Genomic DNA, 21575 nt, shown 5'->3' with positions numbered 1-21575 from the left:
CTACCTGTGTGTTGAGAATTCCAGGTTATGTTCGATCATGGATAACACTGACAGAGTCGAAGCCAGTGGCGGTTTGTGCATGAAGGGCTTTTGAGCGCCGCCCCGTCGCCTTTTCAAAAACATTTAACGTTATTTCACTCTGTAAATTATTGCATACAGAGACGGACAAAGGTAGCGAAGTCGAACTTATGTGGTGTGCTATTCAGGTATACAATGCTATGTTTATTATTTCGGTGTAAACATGTTGCTTTTCTATTTTCAAGGAAATGTCAAAAGCTTTCAGACCGTGGCTGCTGTACAGCAAGCACGATGTTTTCTCTTAAGGCGCTCGGACTGTAACAGGAGAGCCGTAGACTTAACAAGTGTGCGGGGTGCGGGAGGGGCCTGGAAGGACAACATGGACTTGTCAGGGGAAGGAAGAGGGCAGGCGGGTGTAAGCACTGAACGGCGGAGCCCTCAGCAACATTGCCAACCACTTTACAATGTACCTAGACTTTTTCCCCCACGTCTTACACTAATTTTTGTTAGAGATTAATTCCAAAACATTTTACAAAACAATGAATTCCATTATACTGACTATTTAAACAATTCGATTCTCTAAAGAAGCTACAATAAAGATTCAAAATGTAACCATAACGTGACGGCTCTATTTGTAGGGCGGTTAAATTGTTAAATACGTTTTCGTGCTGTGAAATTTGAGCAAGGGGAGAAAAATTCGGGAGAGCACTGTATTTGTTTTCATTAATGTTGTTATTGTCACTTATGATTGTGGTCAATGAAACGGTGCAGCGCCATAGTAGTCGGGATTGCATTAGCTGTGTGCATAAATGTCATTGTAGTTAATTAATTAATTAATTAATGTTTGTGCAAGCACATTTCTATTCAGCCAGTGTCAACGGGTTATTATTATTCATTTAAAAGTATCGTGGTGCTGGTCAGTGAAAACTGGACCGATTGGAGGTGGGGAAAGAGATGGCGGCACAGCCCTGCCAGAGTAAAATGTCACGAACCGCTACTGGTCAATGTTTTAGATAACCTAAAATGTGTCCGAAAATCAGTGTCGTTCTCGTCCATCGCACGTTCTTTTATCCACATTGGACGTTTATTGATTGCAAAACCTTGATCATATTACTTATCGCTGCGATTTTCTCTTTCAATTAGATGTCCCAGTCGTCTACGAGTTGCCGTCTTGGAAGGCTATGATCTTAGATTTCCCATTGTACCGGCCAACCAATTTCCGGTAAAATTTTGAACCGACATAATACCTGTTATCCGAGATGATTCTGTTGGTGAATATGAACTTAATTGCTATCTAGGTTTACGAAGCTTTAAACTAAGATAAAAGCTTTTATTCGTGTTGGTGAAAACGGGGCTAACACATCGAAGGGTTTCGGAGACGCAAGGATAGGAAAGCGCTTGGATTTAAAAGTAGGAAGGAAGCTGCTGTAGCCTTAAGGTAATCCCTGGCATTTGACTGGTGTGAACATGGGAAACCACGGAACATCGTCTTGAGGGCTACCGACGGTGGGGTTCGAACCCGCCATCTCCCGAACGCAAGCTCTCAGCTACATGACCCGAACCGCGCAGCCAACTCGTTCGGTTATAGTTCGTTTTTATCTGAAAAGCTATTATTATTATTATTATTATTATTATTATTATTATTATTATTATTATTATTAATGTGTCTTGAAGCGCACGACCGTGCAGTATGCCGCACATTCAAATCTAACTGAAGATAATGACTGAAGCATTATTTTAAATGTATACAGCCAGTGTTCTCCACACAGAGGGGATAAATTCAGGGAGAAACGTCACGGACAAATGGAAGAGTTAAAGAACCACGATCCCCCGCGGCATAAACAGCTATCAGCAGTATCGAAAGATAAAGTTTCAAGAAGTTATGATTAAACTCATCAGGAATATTCTGGTTTCGAAGTCTTCAGGAAAAGTTGTGTGAGACACCTTTGAGGTTTCCCCTACTTCGCAAGCAATATCAGTTTACCTCGACTCTATTCTCATAACCTTCGGCCCATGTACTGCAAGGAACAGGCTCAGATATGTACGCTCCAAAAGTAGTACGTAGGCCTAGTTGTTGTTTGGGTGATCATCCCACAGGCGCCTGGCTTGTATATATTGAAATCTCTCATATTCATTCATGCCTTGGTCTACCCTTACTATTATTACCGCCAACATTTTCTCAAAAACTAACTGAACAAATCCTGAGTGTCTCAAAATGTGTCATATCAATCTATCTCTCCTGGTCGAGTTCCGCTAAACCGTTCTCCCTCACCAACTCAAATCAGTATTTTTTTCACCCGTTATCTAATCAACCCAGCTGGTCTTCAATATTTTTCTGCAACACCACATTTCAAAACCTTCTCTTTTCTCCTGCACTAGTTATTGTCCACGGTTCACTTCCATACTTCACACAAAAGTCTTAAAAAACATCTTTCAAATAAATATATGCCGACCCGACGGTGTAGTGACAGCGTGCCTGACTCTTACCGGAGGCTCTATGTTCTATTTCCGGCCAGGTCACGGATTTCACCTGGATATGAAGGTTGGTTCAAGGTCCACTCAGCCTACGTGAGAACAACTGAGGAGCTATATGACGGTGAGACAGCAGCCCAGTTCTAGAAAGCCAAGAATAACGGCCGAAAGGATTCGTCGCGTTAACCACGCGCGCCTCGTAATCTGCAGGCTTTCAGGATGAGCAGCGGTCGCTTGGTAGACCAAGGTCTATCAGGAAAATAGTACCATGTAGTGATCTCCCCAGAAATTTTCATCAGCCGGGTGGCACGAATGAGTAGCTGGGCGGGGATTTCTACTTCAAAATGAATATGATAAAATCTCAATTTATCTTCCTCAGGGCATTAACAATAATATCAGATAAGCAAACTCTAACTGCAAAATTGTATTATTTTAGTGTTATTATCACGAACAAGACATAACAGTATTTTGAACCAGTGTTTTACTGATCGTTCATAATCATGTAACTCCGGGGCTATCACTCGGTTGCAGTGGAGTGCCATAAGAGTTTGTAGCATCATGCGGAATCGAGTGCTCGTATGCGATTCCATACACCACTCGCGCACGACACTACGCGACAGTAAAGCTAAACATTTACACTCCGATGTAATTGATGCAATTTTGCTGACAATAATAAGGATTATCAAATAAACATTTTTACAGTATTTACGTTTAATTTGGAACACCGAACGAGTCAAATATGTATTATCAAATTTATTTTCTTCAGAAAGACCTTAACTTACCAGTGCCAGTCTGAATTTTATGTCCTCTATTTCTGCCATCGTTGGTTATTATGATACCCAAGTAACAGTTGTTATCTACTTCCTTTAATACTTCATCTCCTAATCTAATATTTTCTGCATCACCTGACTTTATTCCATTACTTTTGTTTTAGATGCATTCATTTTCATCTTGCACTCCTCCTCCATGCCTTTGCTGGCAGAACCTAGTGTTTACAGTGTACTATGTCTTCTGGTATAGGCTAGAAACATTATGTTACTTTCATAGATCTGTGTCTTATCCTTGGCTTTGACAATATGAAAGTGACTGAAGTATGAGCGATGCTAGAAATGTCAATCCTTATGCAGCCAGTCCCTGCTATGACTGGTGTGAAAATGTTACTCATAGGGTCGGTTGGTGTATGCATTTCAGTGGGCTTGGCAGACTGATATGTAATAGCAACTCTGGCTCGGTGAGGAAAGCAACGGGAAACTACATCACTCCTCATTTCTCTAGTACGCCTCTTCAGTGATGCCTAGGCCATCTATGACAACTGATGGCAGAACTGTTGAGGATCCCACCAGCGGAATCGCTGACGTATTGAACATACATGCATACTCCTCCTCCAAGACTGTGTCCGTACCATTTAGAACTTTCTCTAGATATTCTACAAACTCGGATAAAATAACGGTATCATCAACAAATCTTAGGATTTTGATTAGGCCTACCTCTCTTTGAATCCTTTTCCGAATTTCTCTTCGATCTACTTTACCGCTGGTTCTCTACAAACAATGAAAAGGAGTGGGGACAATTGCAATTCTGCCTCATTCCTTTCTGGATAGCTGCTTCTTTTCCACAGCCCTAAATTCTTATCAATACAGACTGATTTTTGTCTTCAAAAGTTATTCGTGCCATATGTTAAAGCATGACTGCTGGTCTTCGTGACTGTTGATATCTTCATACCTCGGTGACCTCATGTTTTATGTGGAATCCTACCCAACGGGGCGTCACTTTCCACTTCAGAAACCTCACGTTCACTGGCTGCGGTTCGAACCCGGTCGCCTCGATATGAAGCACTATATTCTGAAAGGACCCGATCGAAACAGAAAAGTTAAGCGTTCACTACGTCACATTGTTCGCATCGGACAGATACGAACGAACGAAGAAAATAATTGGAGTGCGTTCATTAGTTAGTTCCAGCAGTGTTCGCGCCATCGTTTCAATCATTACTGTAGTGCGCGCATACGTACCCGTTCAGTTTAGATCGCAATGGATAGGGGGAGAGAATGTGTGGTTGCTTGCATCATGATAGAAAAACGATAAAAGAAGAGAAGAAACTGGGAAAGAGGTAAATATTCTGAGAGTTCACCACATTATCATAGAGAATTAACCGTCATCCTGGCCGGTACGAGAATCCGCGGCAGCGAGAACCGAAGCCAAGACTCTGGCCATTCAGTCATTAAGTCGGACAATGCTTAGCCTACAGGAACAGCATAAGGATCCGATCGCTCCGTTAACAAATATTTTAAGTACCGTCCTTATTTTTTTTAAAAAAGAGTAATAGAATGGTATCATCCTTCTCCTGTTCAGAACTTCAAGAATGTATTGTTCTAATGCTTTCTTTAAGCCCATTCGCACGCAAACTATGTTTACCCGTGTTTTGCTGTTTTATTTTAACAATGTACCCATGGTACCGACTTGTTTTGTACATAACTATACCAACTGTAGCATGCTTAGTCCCATTCTAACAGCCTATCCGAAGCCTCTTTCCTCTAGTCCATTCGTTTCTATTATTACACTGAGAAATAATCAGTTTAAATGTAGTGCTCTTGCACATCCTTCAAATTACTAGCGGATTTAACAATCAATTTTCCTTGGGTAAGTAGATGCTCGGAATAGGCCCACCATGAGTAGAATTCGTTAGATATTACACAAAACATAGGGACTGTGTAAATCACAGTTTAGTTACGGAAAAGGCAATTGGTTTCCTGATAATCGGAAAACATAATGATTGTGGTATTTGCCTGGGTGAGTGGGTGAGCTGAATTGTATGGACTTTTTTTGTCGTTCAATCACATGCCAATGCGATTACAAAATCTCCATAAATAGTTGTCTTTAGTCAAAGGGGGTTCAGAAGATTAAGCATGGATTTTTAGCGAGTTAAATGTTATCGGGCTAGTCCACGGTGAAGGAGTAGCATGCCTGCCTCTTACCCGGAGGGTCCGGGTTCGATTCCTGGCCAGGTCAGGGATTTTTACCTGGATCTGTGGACTGGTTCGAAGTCCACTCAAGCTACGATATTACAATTGAGGAACTACCTGACGGTGAGATGGCGGCCCCGGTCTAGAAAGCCAAGAATAACGGCCGAGAGGATTCGTCGTGCTGACCCCACAACACCTCGTAATCTGCAGGCCTTCGGGCTGAGCAGCGGTCGCTTGGTAGGCCGTGGTCCTTCGCGGATATTGCGCCATGGGGTTTGGTTTAAATGTTATTGGTTTTATGCCCCACTCACTACTTTTTACGGTTTTTGGAATGGGCGAGGTGCTGGAATCTTGACTCTTTTACTCTTTTACGTGCCGAGAAGAGGGTGACATATCTGAATACCTTCATATAACACCCGACTGAGCTAGGATCGAACCAGCAAAGAAAGCCGAGAGCGTTCTACCGTCTGAATCACTTAACCCAGCTTCTGCGAGTTAATCAGACAATAAACAACAGACGGAAAACTTGGCAATGACGCAAGATGAAAGTCATCCTGCGTAGTTATAGCAAATACAGTAGAGACAATACGCGACACTGAGCGAGATATCGAGGGACAGCTATTGGAGCTCACTCTAGCGGATAGACCTGAACAGTACTGATTCTCGCATAAGAGCACGTGTACTTTTGTGTGAAGTTTTTGGTGTTATTTATGCGTTTTCAGTTAGCTGACATAATTAAATAGTAGCGTGTGTAATTCCTTGATATCGCCTCTCAACATGAGGGGAAAGGTATGTGCTGTGTTTGGCCGCAGTAATTACGAAGTAGAGAAAAATGCGCGGTCGTTCTTCAGGTTCCCTCGTGACAAGAACATGTAAGTAATATTGTGTTTGTATATATATTCTTCCAGTGACAGAGATTTTTATAGTACTTCATAATCTTCTGACCTGCTCGACCCATATTTTAACTGGCATAAAGTGTAATACGCATATTCTATTGTATAATGCAGCAGTTAACCTTCAATACCGATGTGTTGTTGTAGGTGTGATCTGTGGGTTTTGAAATGTCACAGAAGTGATTTGCATAAGGTGTACAAGAAAGAAGGAACGTTACGCTTACATAAGAATTATAAGATCTGTTCAGATCATTTCCATGCCAGCGACTTTAAAAATCCTCGACTATACAGCTAAGGGTATGTTACATTTTTACTCTAATTGTACGTAAATATTCCTCAAAGCATCACTATCGACAACATTTTCATACTTTTCTTTCTTTAATCCTTCTTCTCAAATTAAAGCCGGAATTTTATAGTTTTTCTTTCTGTTAGTAGGCTTCATGTTAAGAGGAAAATTGTCCAGCTTTTAAATGTTAATTCATTGCATCATGTGTGTAAGGAATGTGCCGATATTTTTATTGACAAGTGTCTTAATGTGATCATACAATGTTTTTAAATGAGAAAAAAGACAAATCCAACCGTAAAAGTTCAGGGAGAAATGCTAGCTAAAAAAGTAACGCATAAATAAAAGATCAAGCCATTTCACAGCAGCCCATTTCATATCTTGTTTATGTGTCTAATTTCAGTCTTTGAATAATAACCTTTTAAATAATTCTTCATTCATTTATCCAGAATTGCTTTAGCAACTTCGAAGTTAATATCTCAATACCACTTTCTTTCTAGACGTAATTTATTTATCCACTTTCGTATATACATTTCCATTGATATTTGAATTTAGCGCGATTTGTTCAGGTCAAGTCACTAGGAGCGCCACCGTCGAATTGTCTCCCATTTTAGCAAGGCGAAATCCGTAAGTGTCGCGTATTGTCTCTACTGTATTTGGTTATAGTTGGGCCCAAGATGGTTGCAGTGTGACGTTTAGCGCCACTGGCGAGAAAAAGCTGATTGACGCTGCTCGAAAAATGTTCTGTTGCATGGCAACATAACGGGGATGCCACATTTAAGGAAGCTATCGCCGCGTGGATTGGCTTGTTCTCAGTCGCTTCGCTTTTGTGATATTCGGAGTGGTACTGTGTTAGTTGTGTTTGTTGTTGCTGGCTTATGCAATTATTTACGTTTTTGTTTCCTGAATATTATTTTCGTTGTTAGTTTATCGTTTGCAAGTTAATCAGTTGCTAGTTGTACAGTTTTATTCCTATTTAAGATATGCATTTGTTGAGGTTATTGTCAGTTTGGTGATTATGAAATCTCGTATTTATCGGCAATGACGTGTTCTGTCTTAAATGCTGGAATTATTAGCACGAGCTTAGGAACGGGTGAAAGTTTATTGAATTGGATTACGCCTACATATTTGATTAAATATTCAGTCTGTATGAAAGGGCGCTATTCCGCAGATGGAGGAAACTATGACACTGCAGCATACTTCGTACGTAATTACTGCTTTCGCCGCTCAAATGTCAGACTCCAACTCTCGTGGGCCCAACTATAGAACCTGTGGCCGGCTGCGAAGCTTAGTTGGTTGCCTTCTCTGCTCGAAGTTAACGGACCTAATCGCGACGATGTCCGGCTCCATGGCTAAATGGTTAGCGTGTTGGCCTTTTGTCACAGGGGTCCCGGGTTCGATTCTCGGCAGGGTCGGCAATTTTAACCACAATTGGTTAATTTCACTGGCACGGGGGCTGGGTGTATGTGTCGTCTCCATCATTTTATCCTCATCACGACGTTCAGGTCGCCGACGGACGTCAAATCAAAAAAGACCTGCATCTGGCGAGCCGAACTTATCATCGGACACTCCCGGCACTAAAAGCCATGCGCCATTTCATTTCATTGCGACGCAAACAAACTGGATGGGATTTAAGAGTTTAAACATGAGACCCCCTGTGTCACAAGATTTACTGGCACGGTGAAATAACTCACTTTCAGGGGGAGGGGGGGGGGGAAGTTCCGGTGCTTGGACGACCCTAAAGAGTGAATACATTATGAAGCCGGATAACTTTATTACCATTATTCTTATAGCTCCCTCTGTAGATCAGCGGTAGTGTCGAGGTGTCCACCTCTGGATTCCAAGACTGCAGTTTTAAACCCGGCAGAGGTAGCCTAGTCGGATTCATGAAGGAAAGTCGGGTGGGGGTGAGGGGGATAGGAAGGAAGTCAATTCGACATTCCATTTCGTATAATAAAAGATTTCCGGCTTATCAACTAAATGTCGCGGAAATTTGGAACGTCAAAATCGACACGCAGGCAGCTCGAGCGGCGCCAGATCAAAATGCCTGCACACGGTAGCCGAGGCCATTCCATGATATTATTATTATTATTATTATTATTATTATTATTATTATTATTATTATTATTATTATTATTATTATTATTAGCAGAGCCTAAAAAGTCTTTCAGACGATATGCATGGCTATGGCATATGTAGCTTTGTAGATACTATGGTCGTCTGACGAGAAGTCGCGTGCACGCGGGGTAAGGGATGCGGAGGGTAAGCATGGCTACTGCGCATGCACCAATCTCAAGTCTCAAGGCCTGAAAATAAACACCGGTTCCGTCCGTGAACTAATGCGCTGCTGTGAAGTTTTAAACTGGTAGAGAGAGCTCGCACTGTTTATCACGACTAATGTTTGTAGCTTAGTTACTCGTGCCGTACCTACAAGCTGACGCGACTTCTCGTGAGACGCAGATAGTAACAGGGGCTAGAATTGGGAAGGAAGCGACCAAGAACTCCATGTTTCTGTATGATATCGATATTCAACTGGAATTATTGTGAGGAACAAGTTTAAAATCATCTGTGAGAATGGTCGAGGGTGAGACTTGAATGGACTTCTCTACCCAGCTATCATTAGGAGCTTGTCCAAGGAGTTCTGAGTTCGATTTTCAGCCAGGTAAGGGATTTTAAACTTCATTGGTTTATTTCGATTATTGGATGTGTGGGTGTATCGTCTTCAATATAATAATAAGACGAATCGTAGGAAGCGCCCCATCCTCACAGACGCGCAAGTCGCCTACAGGTGTCAACTCGAAAGACTTGCACTACGCCTCTCCGCGGGCCACACGCTATTATTATTGTTATTATTATTATTACGAGCGTGAATACATCAAGTTTAAATCCTCAAACCAAGAGGATTTAAATCCACCATGGCACACCCGGTAACCGAACCTGAATCAATTATGCAGGAAACAAACGTTAACTCCCAACGTGCACATCGCACACCTTAGTCATGGAGCTCTCTATCCAGATGTGAGCTCAAGGTTTTAGTGGGACAAATAATGGTACTACTACTACTACTACTATTACCAAGGACTGCCAAGTCAAGTAAATGCGCGTTTGTCGGCTTGAGTGGCTTAGACGGTTGAGGCGCTGGCCTTCTGACCCCAAGTTGGTAGGTTCGATCCTGGCTCAGTCCGGTGGTGTTTGGAGGTGCTTAAATAACGTCAGCCTCATGTCGGTACAGATTTACTGGCACATAAAAGAACTCCTACGGGACTAAATTCCGGCACTTCGGCGTATCCGAAAACCATAAAAAGTAGTCAGGGAGACGTAAAACCAATATCATTATTATTAACAGCGCAGTTGCCAGAGAAGAATGTGGATTTGACTCCTTAAGTCACCAAGTTGATACCAAGTAAAAACTTCATGACCTGGCCGGGAATCGAACCCGGGGCCCCCTGAACTGAAGACCAGTACGCTGACCATTCAGTCAAGAACTTAGAAACGTGGTTTGTAGAGAAGCGCCTGGGAATCATCTACCCTCCTACGAAAGAAATGAGTACCTAATCAATTCCCGGGAGCAAAGGGAGCCAAGCGTAGAGTTAAACATTCCAAACCACTCAGTAGCAATTTTACGGATACTGGAAGCCTTTGCTTTCCACTACTTCAGGGGCTTTCATGGTCTGTAAAGAGATGACCCTGTTTTACTTGTTTTCACGACTGCGAATATCGAACAACTTTGCTGAACTGTAAACACACCATGAGATATTCAACCAAAAATTCTGTAGTGGAATAGTGCATCTTTCTTCTGAGCTGGCCTTTTAAAGTCACATTTTTAGAAGAATCTAGCCTACAAAGAATGCCATGGATATGGGCTACACGTGCGAGAAATCTGTGAAAGCTGTATTAAATAACTCGCGCTGCAGAGTCATATTACGAAAAAGGGGCTTCAGTTCCTCCTATACCTAGCAATAAAGTTGAATTCTGATATCAACAATCTTTCTTCCTTCAGAAAGATGAAATATATGAAATATCATACGACAAGCGTTCTGTCACGTAGCATAGGAAAATATCTGCACGGTAGCGTTACTCGAACAGAACTCTCATCCCGATAATAAATGTTTAACACGTGTTCAATCCTCAACTACACAGCAAATCTACAATAATAATAATAATAATAATAATAATAATAATAATAATAATAATAATAATAATAATAATAATAATAATAATAATAATAATAATAATAATAATAAATAATAAAGACTCAATCCTTGAAAAACTGCATAATTCTAGCGCTTCAGGCAAGCAACTCAATGTTGAAAACATCCTAGGGATATGGGCTACGAATTTTAGGTATTTATTTATTTATTTATTTATTTATTTATTTATTTAATTTATTTATTTATTTATTCCTAAAAATTGCAATCCTTTTCTTAACCATCGATATCTGGTCGATTAGATTAGCAGTTTGCCTTTACCTACAACTACGAACGCTAGTGTTAGTCAATGCAGAGTCTCACTTGTAAGCCCCTGTAACTACATTCGGTGTGGACATACTTCAAAAAATAGAAAAGTCTGAGGATACTGAACCAATGAACACTTTATATAGAAGCAAACAACAGTTCCCTATACATTTTCCATGGGTGACTCTGAAGCTTCACGATTTCCAGAATAGACGGTCGAACCGTGTATTCGTTATGAAACAGGTCAATGTAAAATTGTAGTCGTCATCATAAGGTGGAGCTGTCACAACCAAACACCTGTTACACTGTGGCTCGGCAAATCACTCGAACTAGATTGATGAACCCGGTTGAAGGGGAAATTTTAATTGTTCCGATCAAATCAGTTACATTTCCCTATTTACATAACCCACTTTAACAGAATACTTAAAGCTAAGTTTTAAATTACGCACTTAATAGCTCTGAAATGAAATGGCGTATGGCTTTTAGTGCCGGGAGTGTCCGAAGACATGTTCGGCTCGCCAGGTGCAGGTCTTTCTATTCGACACCCGTAGGTGACCTGCGCGTCGTGATGAGGATGAAATGATGATGAAGACAGCACATACACCCAGCCCCCGTGCCACTGGAATTAACCAATTAAGGTTAAAATCCCCGACCCGGCCGGGAATCGAACCCGTGACCCTCTGAACCGAAGGCCAGTACGCTGACAGTTCAGCCAACGAGTCGGACAATAGCTCTGAAATGTATTACGATAAGATATATTAAAAAAACATAGCAAAGTATGGTCTGAGTAACTGCTTGTTCATACAATATAAACAATCATCTTTGTTATAGACTGTAATGCCTTTCAGTGTTCAGTCTGCAAGCCTTCACTCTTCCAAGGGCCTTAGCGACGGAGATGGTTTTGCTTTCTTATGGCTAGTCCCTGCCTGCTGTCATTTCTTGATGGATACAGTACTTTTGCATCCATCTCTTGGCACAGGCCAGAGTAAAGTGTAGCTTCCACCGAAGTCCCAGTCAACATCCATGGCTGTGACAATATGGAAGTTGGTGGGGTATGGGCAATGCTGAGTAATGACATTCAGAGCATGACTAGTGCATCTGAGTGTTATGAAAGGTGCTGCTCATAGGGTCAGTCATGCTGCAATAGTACTTTCTGACCCAGTGAGGAAAGCAATGGCAAACTACCTCACTCCTCATCTTGCCTAGTACGCCTCATTTTGGTGCTGCCATTGGTTTTTGGGGTTTCCTTATAACCGCATAACCTTTGGTGGTGCTATTTGAGGATCCAACCAGCCTCTGGGCTGATGACCTAACAGCCAGACATGGCTAGTCCACACCAAAGTTAATAAACAATGTTAACAAAACAAGGTTAATAAACAATGTTAATGAAAACATTTCTCACCACAGTTAATAAACTTGTATTAACAAACTTCTTCAACATTGCATGTCCACACCACAAACGCTGTTTGTGAACTTACGATGCAGGGTCAGGAAGAAGAAAATAGACGCAGTGTGGCAAAGAAAAATATTGGAAAAGCGTTTAGAATTAAGTTTGGGGAGGACACTTCTGTCAGAACTTTTAATTCATGATGCAGCAGGCTTTCAAAATTTTCTTGAGAATGCCCCTACATGACTTTCAGTTCTTGTTGACAGTACTTGGACCGGACATTGCAAGAAATGATATAGATTGTCGGAAAGCCGTGTCCACTAATGACAGGCTAGGTATAACTTCAAGATTCCTAGCAACTGGTGTCTTGTACATTTCACTTATATATTTGTCTAAGAGCATCAAAACAAGCAATTTCAGTTGTGCTTGAGAATTTGTAAAGATACGAAATAAAGAAAATCTTCTTTTAACCTAGTTAGGTTACTGTAGTATTATTCCGATGATATACAAATGATTATGGAAGGTTAGGTTATTCACCGAGGAGCGAAGCTGGAAACGAAACTACAGTACACTAGAACACAGCTAAAGGAATGAAAATGAAAATCTACAGCCTGTTTCCAGTCGTTGGACCGGGTCAGGAATGGAATGAATGAAACCCCTATCTAGCAGCGAAGATAGGAAATGTGGCGGCTGCCGAAGAATTAAAAATAGTGTATTTTAATACTTTCGCTTGCGATTTGACAGTCAATTTTTAGAAGAAATGCAAAAGCATCGTATTCCGCGCTACGAATTTGCTTGCTCTAATTGCGTGCTTGTGCATGTGAGAACTGAAATGTTAACGAAAACACAAAAAGTTAATGAAAAGTTTCATTCACAAAAGTTAAAGATATTTTGTTTATCAACATGAAAGTTTACGAACACGCTATTTCATTAACTGTCAAAAATGTTCATGAACATTGTTGGTTACCAGTGTTTATTAACAAAGTTAACAAAAACATCCTGGCGTGGACGCACCTTTAATTGTATTATGAAACAATAATAATATTGTCTTACGACCCATTATTTTTATAGTTTTTGAAGACGGTAAGATGCTGAAGGTGCTGGAATTTTGTCCCGTAGGAGTACTTTTACACGTCTGCAAATCTATCGACACGAGACTGACGTTCTTGAGCTGCATCAAATAACACTGGACTGAGCTGGGATTGAAACCCGCCAACTTGAGTTTAGAAGACTGGCGTTCTACCGGCTGTGCAGGCCGGCAGAACGAAACGAAGGGGTCATACAAGGCAGGAAATTACGGATTTTCTTAGACTCGCAAGTTGATCAGGTAGGAAAAACCAAGATACTCCTGAGACAAGCAACTAGAAGCAATGTCAGACGAATCTGGGGCTCCGAGATTACCTTAAACGTCTAACAAGCTGTCAGAAACTGATGGTGGGTGGGTAGGTGGGTGGACGGGCGAGCGGGGACAAAAATATGTTTCTTAAGATTTTGTTTGGAGTGTGGCAGAATGCGGCGGAAAATCGTGGAAAGCAATGGAACAGAAAATAAGAGAGCAGATGACTTCGGAATGTGGTGTTACAAAATAATTCCTAAAAATAATGATGATGATGCTGATTATTATTAGAGCCCGGACGTTAGCCAAAGTGCCTTTTCTTTATATCTGGGTGGATATATCGAAGTGTCACATAGAGACAAACATGTTTCCGTACGTTTGGGAAGGTTAGGACCTGTTATTACTTAGCCCTTTTTTTTTGTGTGTGCCTATTTTAGCTTCCGTAGCCTATTTGATAGCTTAATGCCTATTTTGCCTTCTTTAACTTGTTGCTGATTTTTAAAGCTGTTATTTATGTATTAAAATTAATTAATGGAAAGAAAATATATAATTCCCATGTAGTGTACTAATAATAAAAAATCGTTTAAATCAATAGATAAAAAATAACATTATTCCGACTCGTTGGCTGAACGGTCAGCGTACTGGCTTTCGGTTCAGAGGGTCCCGGGTTCGATCCCGGCCGGGTCGGGGATTTTAATCGCTTCTGATTAATTCTTCTGGCTCGGGGACTGAGTGTTTGTGTCCGTCCCAACACTCTCCTCTTCATATTCACACAACACAACACACTACACTACACTACCAAGCACCACAGAAACATGCAATAGAGATTACATCCCTCCGTATAAATTTGGCGTCAGGAAGGGCATCCGGTCGTTAAACAGGGCCAAATCCACTTGTGGTACGCAGTTCGCACCCGTGACCCCACAGGTGTGGGAAAAGCAGTAGGAAAATAATAAGATAAAAATAACATTTACACAAACTATATTTTCATATTTATATTTGCATAATACACACATCTCTACTTAAAACTCCACAAGCCAAATGGTCGAGAGGGTTTCTAGGTCCCGTCCTTGCTACGTAAAATTAAGTGCTGGTGGTGATTATTGTTTTAAGAGGAAGACCAACTTGGTAACCATTCTCTACTAACACTAATCAGAAGGAAAATGGAAGAGGTTCGATACCCAACAAAAGAAAGTAAAGGAACACGAAGAGCGTGAACATGAAAGACTTCCTGGGCCTCGCAAATCTAATACCGTCGGGGTCGGAAAAGAACAAGAGTTGACCAAGGGAGGTCAGACAGGAAAGGTAAGAGCGAGGAACCCGACACAACTTAGTGGAAGCAACGCCACTCAGCTAGGGGAACCGTGGTCGCCAACACACACTCCCAAGTTGAGAGGCCCTGGTCCCACGTATGGTCACCTCTTACGACAGACACAGCATACCGTTGACGTTATTCTGTCATCCCCACCTACAGGGGGATGTAAGATTAAGTACTAAAATGTGATGCAAATGTGTGTTAGGTTGCTTACATTAAAGCATCTTTATTATTTTAGTGCCCATTTTTGTCATTATAAATGCCTATTTTAATTGTTCTATTCCCTATTTCCTAACCGTTAAGTGCTTATTTGCCTACCTTTTTCAGCAAAACATTAATGCCTGAACTTCCGGGCTCTGATGATGATAATTACCGTTCTTGTTGTTTTAAGGAGCCATAGCGGACCCCAAGTTCAAAATATATGTCACACATTTTAAGAAAATCTACATATAGGGCAACATCTACTACTACTACTACAACAGAAGTTACGTGATTACGATGATACTGTTACCTCATAGCTACTCACTCAACAACAACCCTCTGGCCGTCCGCTAAGGCCACAATAAAGCTACAGCTCTGATATTACGACTGATGGTTATGGCGTAATATCACCTGCTAGCACTGAGAGATTTAGAACACACTAGCTAAAGAAGAGCACGGCTTCAGCTTTAACGACAGGATACCGCTACGGTCTTAAGAGACAAAGAGTGAGTTGAAAATACTCCACGTTTAATTCAAATAAAGTTTTGTTGAGGCACAGGCAGGACACTTCACGAATCGTGTTTGGATGTCAGACGCCGTGAACTACTAACATGCTCAATGACTTTCAAGATTAAAATGAGATTAGGTGACGCTTACCCACTGGACTGAATGAAAGAAACGCAGTAGCAGATTGGCAGTAGTTTCCATTAAACAGTGAGCAACTGGATATATAAATACAATCAGTTAATTACAGTCGAACCTCGATATCTCGAACCTCCATTACTCGAATTTTCAGTATCTCGAACTAACTTAAAGCGTTGTACTGTAACTTCTTCGAAATTTTCAGGAAAGCCCTGTCTTTACGGTCTGTTAAAAAATATAAATTAGTCCCCAAATGTAAATTCTTCCCAATCAGGCCATGACAAGAATTAAGCGCTGACATCAAAGTTATATTTTTAACAAACTATCATAAATTGGGAGTTTTCCTAAAAATGGCGAACAAATATATGACGCTCTTACTCACTGTCACATTTCTCCCCAATTTTTTGTAGGCTACACATTTGGTAGTTCTTTTAACGGGGTTTATTAATACGCCAGATTTCAAGTGTCTTAGTGCCACCGTTTTCCCTTAAGACGCTGAAAACTGTTAATCTTTTGTTACACTTAAAACTTTAAGAATTCTATATCTTTCTTTTTTTTAACCAAAGCCCAAGCTTTATTTGACGAAAAGTCGGCTCAATTCTCAATAGTTTCAACGAATAATTCAAAATCAGTTTGTTACCCTACATGACGAACACAAAGAAGAAGAAGCCACTTTATGAGTGGTGACCTTATTGTTTCGACCAACTCCACCGAGGTCTCATTCTTTTTAGGTATGGATGGTGCTGAATAATGCCATTCGGAGCACTAGTGGGTGGGCCGTGTTGCAATAGCGCTTTATGGCCCAGTGAGGAAAACAACGGCAAACTAGCTCATTCATCGTACCTTCAACGGCACGTTATAGCGCCACCATAGGTTTCTGCGGTTTCCTCATAACTATATAACTTCTCGATCGTGGGTTCGAACCCCACTGTCGGCAGCCCTGAAGCTGGTTTTCCGTGGTTTCCCATTTTCACACCAGGAAAATGCTGGGGCTGTACTTTAATTAAGGCCACGGCCGCTTCCTTCCTACTCCTAGCCCCTTCCTGCCTCATCATCACCATAAGACCTATCTGTGTCGGTGCGACGTAAAGCAAATTAAAAAAAACTTCTCTGCCTTTGCTGACGAGGCCCTGTATTTACAGTGTACTATGTCTTCTGGTACGGACTAGAACACATTCGTTACTTTTATTGACCTGTCTCAGTCTCACCCTTGGCTTTGGCAATATGAAAGTGACTGACGTATGAGCGATGCTAGTAATGCTATTCCTTACGCAGCATGTTCCTGTTATGGCTGATGTGAAAATATCGCTCATAGGGTGCGTGCATTTCAGTGGGTTTGGCAGATTGATATGTAATAGCAACTTGTGGCTCGGTGAGGGAAACGAGAAACTGCCCCACTCATTTCCCGTGTACACCTCTTCAGTGAGACCTACGCCATGTTTAAGAGCTGATGGCGGAGCTGCTGAGGTTCCAACCAGTCTTCGGGCTGAATAGTTCATTAATCAATCAATCAATCAATCAATCAATCAATCAATCAATCTATCAATGAAATGAAATGGCGTATGGCTTTTAGTGCCGGGATGTGTCCGAGGACTTCGGCTCGCCAGATGCAGGTCTTTGATTTGACTCCCGCAGGCGACCTGCGCGTCGTGATGAGGATGAAATGATGATGAAGATGAAGGAGTAGCAGTATTATAACTAGATGGTTCATTCATGGTTTCTATTCATGCACATTTGAAAGCTGAGTTGCTAGACATGCCTCTGGCGTCCAATGGCAGGAGATTCCACTTATATTATTTATATTTGGCAATTTTAGTGCCGGGAGTGTCTGAGGACATGTTCAGTTCACCTGCGTGTGAGATGATGATGCTAATGAAAATTAGCTAGGGAGAGGGTGAAACCCGGCGTCGGATGTATGCCGAGGGGTCTGTTCAAGGCTTAATGTCTCCATCTGACGGATAAATCACCATCAACACTGGCATATGCCCCCACTTCATATGAACACTGCAAAGAGATTTGGAATTCAATTCAGGCTTTTGGCACGCAATCAAGTGATTAGAAGTTGTACAGCACCACCTCTCCTACCCTGCCGGACACGAACCGGCTAATCATTATGTCAGATAAATACTTGACGCCTTAACAATCATGGCCACTAGGCGGACTTCAGGATATTCCACTGCTGGGCTGCGAGAACGGTGCATGATTGTGTGTAGGCTGTGGTTCTTTGAATGGGAAGGGATAAATTTAATGTGTTGCAAGATCGAGTATTTTTGTCATGGTTGGTGGAGAGGAGTTTGAGGCGATAAAGGAGATAGACTGGTTGAGACGTTTTTAGAATATTGTGCCCATTCCATTCCGAAACTGTACCGCAATAATGAAATAAGACAATACAAATTAATAAACTATAATGAGCAAGATGAGAGCCTCCGTGGCTCAGGCGGCAGCGCGCCGGCCTCTCACCGCTGGGTTCCGAAGTTCAAATCCCGGTTACTCCATGTGAGATTTGTGCTGGACAAAGCGGAGGCGGGACAGGTTTTTCTTCGGGTACTCCGGTTTTCCCTGTCATATTTCATTGCAGCAACACTCTCCAATATCATTTCATTTGTCATTCATTGATCATTGCCCCAGAGGAGTGCAATAAGTTTCGGCAGCCGGCACTATTCGTATCCTCGCCGCTAGATGTGGGCTTCATTCATTCCATTCCTGACCCGGTCGAACGACTGGAAACAGGCTGTAGATTTTCATTTTCATAATGAGCAATATGATAAGTGTTGGATGAGGATCAACCACTGATCTCTATACATGGATCGCTGATGGCAGGTCTCCGCTGCAGGAGAAAGTACGCCAAGTTGAGCGCGCGGTTCGCCATGTTGGCGTACCCAACCTAGAGCTCTCCTTATGGGGAAGCAATGATAATATACTCAATTTTAAGTCGCAATTAATGGCGCATTGGAATAATTAAAAATATAGAGACATGTTCACTCAAAGCATAAGGACATTGGGATCACTGACACGTCATTCCGAGCTCAGTAAATCTCCGGGATAGCAATAAACATGAGTGTATAGTAACGGCCGACAAATATTAACTTAGGTGCTGAATACATGCAGTTAGCGATCGGTAACACAATACGAGTGAAAATCAGTTTCTGGAAACATTGCGGTAAATTGTATACGTGTATGCCACGAAATTATGCATTCTTAAAATGATGTACCTATAAACGTAGCTCACTATACAGGCCTAGATTCGACATCGTAATCGGTGCTTGATAATGAATTTATGTTTCCTGTTTCCATGAAATAACGCGCAGTTTATCAAATTAAAATATCATTGAAGCAAATGTACACATTTATAAAACCAGCAAATATTCAAAACTTGTCAATATATCACATTACCTGCAGCTTAATTTACTATTACAGACCTCTTTAAATTCAGCTAGCAAAGCGATATTGATAGTCATCATCAGAAATATGTAACACCAGTTAAGAGACCCAAATACCACGAATAGTATAATGGGATAGCCCCAAACACCCACCACACTTTCCCTTCTCCCACCACTCCAGTGTCTGAAACCCATAATTATTACTGATCTAAATAAGGTCTAGAATTCCTCCAGACTTAATTTTCTAAGATTGTTATAAGGTCACGTCAATTATTTCATCGAAACCGTCAGTTTAATTATGAGAAATAAAAAAATATAAGTAAATCTTTACTTGCAGTTAATGTTCAGTAAAATTGAAAACAGTTGGCTGTACATCACTTCTAAGGTGTACAATTTGTCCATTTCTATCAAAACAGTCTTCCTCTAAGTGATCCGAGCAGAGAACAGCTGTTTTAGAAGGCTCCCAATTCTCCCACCTGATACTCCTAATCGATGATCTTAATGTTCGGGTCTCGAGAAAGGAAACCTACAAAAATTAATTGCCATTTTGCTCCCAGAATATGCGAAATAAGATACAATAAACCTAAAACTCAAAACACTACCTTAGGAAGATTCGTATGTACAGTATAAAACTCCCCGATGAAATGATTTCTCCTTCTCCTGATCTGTTCTGTTTGTACATCCATAAGCTGAGCACTGCGGTATGTTAATGCCCCGTAGAATGTTTCTTCATTCATATTTCAGATAAACACATACATATTTAAATTGAATCTTGTAATTCACAAGCATACTACAAGGCAACGAACCTAAATTCATAAAATACACTACTATTTACTTTGCAATAACATAGCACAGAACACTTGTGGAACTACAATCAAGAGGCCTGGCGTCACTGAACTAAGCATAAACAAAGCAAGCGCGCTCCTCGTGGTCTACTGCACCGTGCGCTCGCTGCCATCTTACTCCGCCAGTCATCTTCTATTCGGCTTACTGCTACCCAAGCTACCAGCCATCCAGGTATAGAGATCAGTGGGATCAACAGAAGCGTGCGAGAGAAACTTTTAAGAACAACTTTCACCCATACAAACGAAATTATCAGAGAGTCGGAGTAAGTGAGCATTCAGCAAATACCGAATTAAACACTGTTATGTGAGAAAGTTTATTTCTCTTAAGGGCTTATCACAATGCCATTTTCTTGAAACGTTCCGTCTGTGAGTGTATTTTAATTTAAAGCTGTCAGAACAGAAATTCTCGGCTTTCACCAGTTCAACTTCCCGAGCCGTGTACAGTAACGAGTCAGTCATAACATCACTGTACTTTCAAAAGATCGCGTGCATACAGTATGCTTGACAGCAAAGCGATGTTATATAATAGCGCTCCGACAAAGCACAGAATCTTACCGTCACTAGCGGTGAACACGTGTGGTAGACTGTGATATGAGCAACAGACGAAATAATTTAAATAATACGGTATGTAACATACATACAGGCTTTAAAATATGAATAGCCGTTTAAATTCATTACGCTGCTTAGCATTCGCATTTCACACCATGTCTGTCTCACAAGCGTTACCCCGTTCATGATGATGGCTTAGTAGTACAAATGGCTTTAATTTCCCCTCCGAACAAATTGATCTAGTGCATTTTTGTGTATTTAAAAAAAATTAAAGTCATAAACTCAAAAAAATTAAGTCAAATGTATCCTTTCCCAGATATATTAAAATACACAGAGAATAATTGATTTTGAAATAAATACAATTTGCCACTGACGGTAATAATCCTCCTTAGGGCGTCTTACACTGAATACAATATACAAGTATTCAAGAGAAAAAAGGAAGAGAAGTTTAACTCAAATCTTTGATATGCAATAACTTACCGATAACATAAAATTCAATCATGTTTACTAAGCCAGGGAAAATCTAAATGAACGTAAAAAAAGTATTTGGAACTGAAACATATGATCTAAACTGCATATAAATACAATTTACAAATAGGTTAATTGAAGTATTAGAATTATTATTATATTATTATATTATAAAATGAAAATGACATCAACAAAAGTCAGAAAGAGAGAACACATAATAGGAGGAAACAAATCACTAAAGAACTCTGAAAGACAGATGAAACAAAGCAGGAAAAGAAGGATAAAACAGTATGAAATTCTGCTCAATATTAAAAGGCAACGTTGAAAAGAGTGATACAAAAACAAGAGAGATATTTAGAGGCAAAATATCAA

General features: G+C 40.9%; 2 protein-coding genes across 4 annotated transcripts in view; one reads left to right on the top strand and one right to left on the bottom strand.

Annotated features, from left to right (window-relative positions):
* LOC136881224 (RNA-binding protein 42) overlaps nt 1-21575 on the bottom strand; it is a 267849-nt gene that overhangs the window by 139451 nt on the left and 106823 nt on the right. The window lies entirely within an intron of this gene.
* Nucleotides 6073-21575, top strand: part of LOC136881225 (uncharacterized) — a 52976-nt gene continuing 37473 nt past the window's right edge. Inside the window, exon 1 of the mRNA XM_067153955.2 lies at nt 6073-6322. Within this exon, the coding sequence (XP_067010056.2) occupies nt 6228-6322 (95 nt within the window). The 5' untranslated portion in view covers nt 6073-6227. The remainder of the gene's footprint in view (nt 6323-21575) is intronic.

This window comes from Anabrus simplex, chromosome 9 (genome assembly GCF_040414725.1).
Source record: "Anabrus simplex isolate iqAnaSimp1 chromosome 9, ASM4041472v1, whole genome shotgun sequence".
NCBI lineage: Eukaryota > Metazoa > Arthropoda > Insecta > Orthoptera > Tettigoniidae > Anabrus > Anabrus simplex.
This window is presented reverse-complemented; position numbering and strand designations above follow the sequence as displayed.